This window comes from Hydra vulgaris, chromosome 04, assembly GCF_038396675.1.
Source record: "Hydra vulgaris chromosome 04, alternate assembly HydraT2T_AEP".
Taxonomy (NCBI): Eukaryota; Metazoa; Cnidaria; class Hydrozoa; order Anthoathecata; family Hydridae; genus Hydra; species Hydra vulgaris.
This window is the reverse complement of record NC_088923.1, coordinates 44,359,221-44,366,627: the sequence shown is the minus strand read 5'-3', so window position 1 is coordinate 44,366,627 and position 7,407 is coordinate 44,359,221. Positions and strand designations below refer to the sequence as shown.

General features: G+C 31.3%; 1 protein-coding gene and 1 long non-coding RNA gene across 2 annotated transcripts; one reads left to right on the top strand and one right to left on the bottom strand.

Annotated features, from left to right (window-relative positions):
- Positions 1-2,428: 2,428 nt before the first annotated feature.
- On the bottom strand, positions 2,429-3,322 carry LOC136079430 (uncharacterized). The gene has a single exon (XM_065795168.1). It carries the CDS (start codon positions 3,320-3,322, stop codon positions 2,429-2,431), a length of 894 nt encoding a protein of 297 aa, XP_065651240.1.
- Positions 3,323-5,152: 1,830 nt separating this feature from the next.
- Positions 5,153-6,093, top strand: LOC136079088 (uncharacterized). Its single transcript, XR_010637934.1, has 3 exons — positions 5,153-5,191; positions 5,667-5,779; positions 5,873-6,093. It is a non-coding gene; the product is annotated as an uncharacterized LOC136079088 (long non-coding RNA).
- Positions 6,094-7,407: the final 1,314 nt, after the last annotated feature.

The window sequence follows — 7,407 nt, the reverse complement described above, 5'->3', positions numbered from 1 at the left end:
TTTTAACGTCTTCGAACTGACTTTTTACATTTAGGATTTTGAAAAAGTCTACAATTTTTTCTATAAAATCAACAGTTCCACCTGAATCCTGAATTTCTGGATGAATTTTTAATGCAGTTAACGTTTCAACACAAAAAATCTTAAGACATAAAGCAACATTCTATCGTTCTATAGGTTTTGGACAGATAGAAATTTCATTAAGCTTTGATAGTTTCACAATAGAATTATTTTCTAACTCAACCAGCTTCTTCAAGTCAACCCACTTTGCAGTTTTTTCAAGGCCGCAGTCAGAATACTTTAACTCTTGCATTTTTTCAGTTAACCAATTGTTTCTGATAGATTTGATTAGATGTACATAATCATAGAGCAAAAAAATGTTTTCAGTTGTGCGCCATGGAGAAATCAAATTGAATTTTTTAAAGAATGATTGATTTACTTTATTATTATCACATAAAATTGCAACAGTAATGCCATTACATGAACGAATCAAATTTAACATATTTACAACTTGTTCATATTGAAAATCAGCACTTAAACGATACACTGGCAGTGCTTTGTACAAAAACCTCTTTCCTCCTAATAATGAGCAAATCATAAAACTCAAAACAGTGGTTGCAAAATGTTCTGGATTATTTACTGCTTTTCCAAATAAGTTACCTCCTTGATACGTTAGTTGTGGTTTTACATAAACTTCATCGATTATAATAATTACATTTTTTTGACGAGGATCTTCTAGTTGCATAAAATATTTGTTGAGGAAATCAAAATCCTCTAGCTTACTAACCTTAGATATAAGTTTACCAAGTGTTACAATACTTGGCATTTCATAGTCATCTCTAATACGACTGTAAAGAGATCTTGAAATTGAAAAATACTCAAAAGCCCTACTTAGAATTTCTGGAGAATATTTTTTATTACCAACAAATGTTAATGCATGCATGCTAACAACTTGTTGTAGGATAATGTTTTTTTTATGATCCATTTCAACGGAATGTAAATATCTAATAGCTTCTAAAATTTGTAAGAAAGATGTAATTTTATGTATTCGATTACTGCACAGTGGTATAATAGAGCATCTAGATCCAAAATGAAAACCTTCAAATCGCATATCAATTTTAACTTTTAAAAGAAACTGTGGAATAGCAGAGGTATCAATATAATCCTTACTTTGGATTATTAAACCATCATCCACTGTAAAAGATGTTACTGGAAATGGAATAACTTCTTTGCTTACTTTTAGGCAAAGATCATCAAAACAACTAATTTCATACAAATCCAAGTGAGCTGAAATTTCATCAGGTTTCATGTTACGCGTAGATGGTAGTGATTTTGTTGTTGTTCTTTTTGTTGGTGGAGGTGTAGGAATTTGACTTTGAAATACACAGATGAAAATAGTTGGTGGATTTAAGGGACGAATTTTACCATGAATTTGACAAGTTTCATAATTAACTGGCCAATGATTTTCACAAATGAATGTATTTGGACTATTTGGAATGTTTTCTCTTGGAATAGATCTAATCCATCTTTCTCTTTCTTGAGGATTACGGTTTTTGTTTGGTAATCGAAAAAGTTTAACTTTATGTTCTTTATCATAGTTTCCTCTACAACCAGTCACACAACATTTAAAAGGCATGATATAGTAATTTTTGTTTTGAAAGATTACTAAATACATAAAATACAAATAAAATAATATTGACTATCAAATAATTATAAGCAATTGATTTTAAATATATATTGTGTAGTATATCATATTATGTAAATACATTACTGCATTATATCTATATACATGACTGAATATATATATATATATATATATATATATATATATATATATATATATATATATATATATATATATATATATATATATATAAACACTAAAAATATAACTAAAAAAACCACAAAACTTTCTCCATTTTTGTTTTGACAAACATCCGCCTACAGTTTGTTTTTTTTTTTGCGCGTCTTTCAGGCCTGTTATTAAGTAGGCCGTGGTTTAAACAAAGAATCTTTTAAACTTACAAGTTTAAACAAAAGAATCTTTTAAAATTCAAAACGATGTTACAGGTTTTGTCTAACTATAGTTACACTATAAACGAAACTTTGCGTTCGTAATAAAAATGAAAATGAATTTTAGTTTATTTATATAAATAACACAGTATATGCATGTACACATATATGTATATACAGGGTGGTCCATAATTAGTGTCCCATCTTAAAGACTCAATTCCTTCAAAACTAGGAATGGAAAACACATAAAACTTTTTGATAAACAATTTATTAACAATATCAAATAAAATTTAAAGATTTTTTTCGAAATGTCGACCATCGGCTTTCACACAAGCTTCAAGACGCTTTGGAAAGTCATCTACGGTGGCACGCAAGTAGGCGGGTGAAAGCGAATCCCATGCTTTTTGAAGCGCTTTCTTCAGAGAATCAATCGTTTTATGCGGTTTTTTGCACGCTTCATCTTCCAGAACACTCCACACTGAGTAATCCATTGGATTGCAGTCGGGACTACTTGGAGGCCACTCATTGTGCTTGATGAAATCGGGGGTGTTTCGGCCGAGCCAATCTTGCACAATTTGGCTTTGTGGGCTGGAGCACTATCCTGCATGAATGTCCAACAATGTCTACGAAGCTCCTTTTGACTCCATGGAAGTATTTCTTTGATCAAAACGTCATTCAGATAGTTTTGGGCTTTTACTTTAACGCCTTGTTGAACAAAAATCAATGGTGTCTTCTTGGTGGCACTGATACCCGCGAACACCATTACTGAAAGAGGATGTGCTGCCTTTTGTATTGTGATATTAGGCTTTGAGGAAGCGTAGACACGATCATTCTGCACATTGTGATGTTGTTGAACTGTAAAAATCTTCTCGTCTGTGAAAACGATGTTGAGATGAGCGTTGTTGGCGAAACGGGCGAGGAGATCCTTGCAGCGATCCTTGCGCTTCTGCTTTGATGCCTGAGACATAAGCTGTGCAGGATTTTTCTTGTAAGCTGTCAAATTTAGATAATCCTTGGTAATTCTTCCAAGAGAACTTCGAGAAATTTGGAGCTGTTTGGCCATTTGTCGCATACTGAGTTCTGGGTTGCGGCGCACCCGTTCACGAACTTGCTTGATTTTTGCATCAGTCACCACGGAGCGCTTTCTTCCTTTGCGTGGACGATCTGACATTGTTCTCAATGCTTTGAAGCGTTGAATTGTTCTATAAACAAGCTTTCGCGGCACTTTGAGTCTAGTCTGGATGTCGCGTGCTGAAACTCCTTTCTCATGAAAATCAATAATACTTTGCCGATATGGTGATGGTCTTGTCATTGCTAAAAAAACAAGTAAAGTGAGTGAAGGCAGCAGTAAATAGATCAAAATATATAATAATATCAAAAACCAAAGCAAAATTAATAGTTTTCCATCCCTAGTTTTCAAGGAATTGCTTTTTTAAGATGGGACACTAATTATGGGCCAACCTGTATATATATATATATATATATATATATATATATATATATATATATATATATATATAAATATATATATAAATTTGTGTATCTTTGACAAATTGTTTATCCTTAAACTTTTGTTTAGAAATAGATACTTATTACATTGTTGTTTTTTTCTTCTTTTTTTATTATTATTGAAAGTTAATTTTTTTTACTATTGATTTTAAATACAGTGCTTTTGTATCCTTGAAACATTTAGCTTAAATGAAGTTTCAAAATGGATGGACTGCAGCTGTTTGGCTAGAAAATGTTAATTGGAAGAAGCAAAAAGTTGATGGGGTGGTGCCAGTAAGATGGTTAAACATGGCAGAGAAAATATTGTATTGGCCACAAGGCATAAATGTGCTGAAGTACAAAAATTCTCCACCAAACAAAGAGCTATGGTATAAATATGATCTAGTTTCAATTAATTTAGTTGCAGTTAAATGTTTTAAATAGTTTTGCCCTTTAATTTTGGATTTTAACACATGAACAAGGCTTTATTAGGCATATAGTTAGAGTTTATAAACATTTGATATTATGCCATCTAATTTAGATAGTTATGCTTAAACATAGTTCTTTATTTATTAAATTAAAATATTTATTTCTAGAGGAAAAAGAAACCTGTGAACAATTTCTGTCTGTATTTACTTGTTCAAGTGCAAGTGAAATGGACGATAGAAAATAAGAAACATTTAGTAAGCTTGTAATTTACTTGTTTAAAACCATTTTAAAATAATCTGAATAACTTTTTTGTTTGTATATAGTAGTTTGTATATAGTTGTTTGTATATATTTGTTTGTATATAGTAATGACGAAATTGTTAAGACGAAAGATTTGCTCTTAAAGTTTAATGTTAAAGTTGTTATTTCTTTTTTTACTGTTGTCTGTCATTAAGAAAACAAGTAGAAAATGCACATAATGTTTAGAATCGTCTGCAAAACTGTGCTCCAGTTTGCCAATCCCACCGAAATTGTTTTCAGGGCGAATTAATTTTTCTTCATCTTTCGTTTCAGATAAAGGTGCGTTTATTTTTAATCAATTTATCGATATAAGTAACTAATAAATGCATATCTCTTGCATAGTTGCACAATATGGTATTTAAACATGATAGAATAAAGACTTTTTACAGTAACTTTATAAGTTTTAATAAAGTTTGAAAAAATAAAATTCAGAGAACACACAACCATGGATCCGGAGAAATAACTTAAGTTTATGTTCATCTACCCCGAAACGCCCTCATTCTAATATTAGTAAGTCAAATTTTATTATGCTAATCATATTATCAAATCATATTGAATTTAGTAGATTTACTCATTGTTTAAGGTTGTGAATCTTCATCTTCTTCTAAAAGACCGCAAATCAGCCTTGCAGCATCAGGCCGGCTTATTGGTAAGCTCAAAAACATTTAACCTTTAATGCAAATATGAAAAAGTGCATTAGTTTTTCTTGTATTTAAAGGTAAGTAAATGTTGTATTTAGATTCTGAATATGAAAGTACTATACCGTCAACAATTGAGTCATTGGCTTGCATGTCTGACGGTCTTATTAAATCCCATGTTTTTTTATAAGTATGGTGAGAAAATCTCACCATAATTAGAAAGCTGTTTTTAAACATTGATTCTTTTAAATAATTTATTTAAACAATATTTATTATTGTGTTGTCTTCTTCGGATACAAAAGACCAAGTAAAAATGATACTGGAAAGGTACATTTTCTTATACCTAAACAACATTGCAGCTTTCTAGTCTACGTTTTTGTTTATGTGTATTTCATCTGTGTTACTAATGATGTAGCCAGTTTTTATAATGTTATGTTGTTAAGTAAAGCATCATTATGATTCAGGCTAAAATAGAGCTTTGAATAATACTTTTATCCAGTTTAAATGAATAACAACTCTCAAGGTGTATTAGCTAAATTATCCTCTCAATTTTGATGGTCTTTAGTCAATAACGGATTTCTAAATTTTATGGATCTACAACACTTAATTTCAGCGAAATTAAATCAAAAAGTTACGTCATAGAAGACAGAAAAATATCAATGTGTGTTTTCTATAACTTGGTTTTTCTGAGAGATGCAATGTTTAGATTGGTTTAAGTACTACATAATATAATTCATCGTTGAGCAGTCATTTTGATGGCCGTACATTTCTTTAGTGTATTCATTTTTCTATATATTTTTAGGCTGTTTACCGTTGCACTCCTGTCCCAGTTTAACCTAGTGGGGACAAAAAGAAAAGACCGAGCTGCAAACAAGAGGGGGTTAAAAGGATCAGCCAATTTTGAATTAATAGTAGGTAAGTCTAGTGTGTTTGGCTGATCAAATCTAATTTGCTATTTTATATTACATTAAAACAAGTTACTGTTTTTCATTTTCACTCATTTTTTAGAAATTGTAGCCAGCTCGAATAAAAAGAGTTCTCGACGAGAAATAGTTAATTTCATTCAGAGAAAGCTAAAGAACGCCCCTCATCAAATTGGGGGGTTGCGTAAACAACAACGCCAAAAAACAGAGCTCAAGAACCAGAGGAGAAAGAGAAAGATAAAGAAAGTTATGAATCTGGAAATGAATCTGCTGATGATTTTTAAATAAATATGTTATGTTGAATAATACTGCTGTTTTATTTATAAATAATTCGTCTATGCTTAAACATAAAAGATGTAGAAAATGCTTCCTCTTTTATATTGATATCTGAAAGTGGTTTTTTTTTCTTCTCAAGAAAAAAAACTTTTCTAGATTAAACAAATAACGTCGATTAACAAAGACGTTTTAATGACGCATTTTAATGACCAAAAAAGACGTCTTTTCGATTTTACTGAATTTTTCGAAATTACTAAAACAAGTATGACACATTATAGCTCTCGTAATTTGAATTTATTAATTCCAACAATATTTAAAACACCAAATATTGTCAACATTTTGTAGGTATACCAAAGTATTTCTATTTTATTTAAAATCTCTCCGAAAAGAGAGTGGTTACTCGAACATGTTGCAGGACTCCGTATTAAATCGATTGAAAAAAAAAGATTTTGATAGGAATGTGCAAAACAAGATGGTCTGAAAGAGATGCGACATATAAATCACAGCGTTAACTTTTGACCAAAATATCTCCCAACAAAAGTTGCTCGCTCGCCTCTCAAAACTAAGTGTTGTGTTTACTGCATATTTTTAAGTTTGGTTCAGTCTACAATAAAATATGTAGTGCGCAATCGCGCACAACATTCCTTAGCCAACTAATTGATAAATATTCAAACGTTATCAATGTATGCGCTGCGTGTGTTTAAGATATACTCTATATTCTCATCTTTAATTGTTAAGAAGTTTACTATTCTACCATATAATAAATGATTTGGCGTCAATGGGGTGTCTCCAGATTTATCGTATGTGAATGTAATCGACCGATTGTTTATGACGGCTTCAACTTCGGCTAATATAGTTAAAAGTACTTCGTAGGCAAGACGTGGTTTTGGTATTACTTGGCGGAGGCAGCCTTTGTCGAAGTAACAAGTCTTTCGAAGATTCCTCCACACCACAGGATGGTTGAAATGCCATGATATTCCACGGGATGATATAAAATCTTGAGTGACTTTAGAGATAAATTAAGTGCCGTTGTTGGGAATGTTTTCCATAGGTGTTCCTTGTTTTGCTATAAATCTTAGTAAACTACGAACATAAGATTCAGCTGATGAATCAGGAACCAGATCTAAAAAAAAAAGGCGTATAGTACAACATTTTTATAAAAAAATCAAAGTTTTCAATAAAACATTGCTTTCGTATATATTTTAAATGTATAAGAGGTCTGCATAGTCCACACATGCAAGTTTAAAGGTGTCGTCATCATTTAGTCTGCTTAAACTTAAAGGGGGTGCTTTGGGGTAACAGTAAGACACCCCTTCAAAACGTTTGCATAAGTGACATATCTGA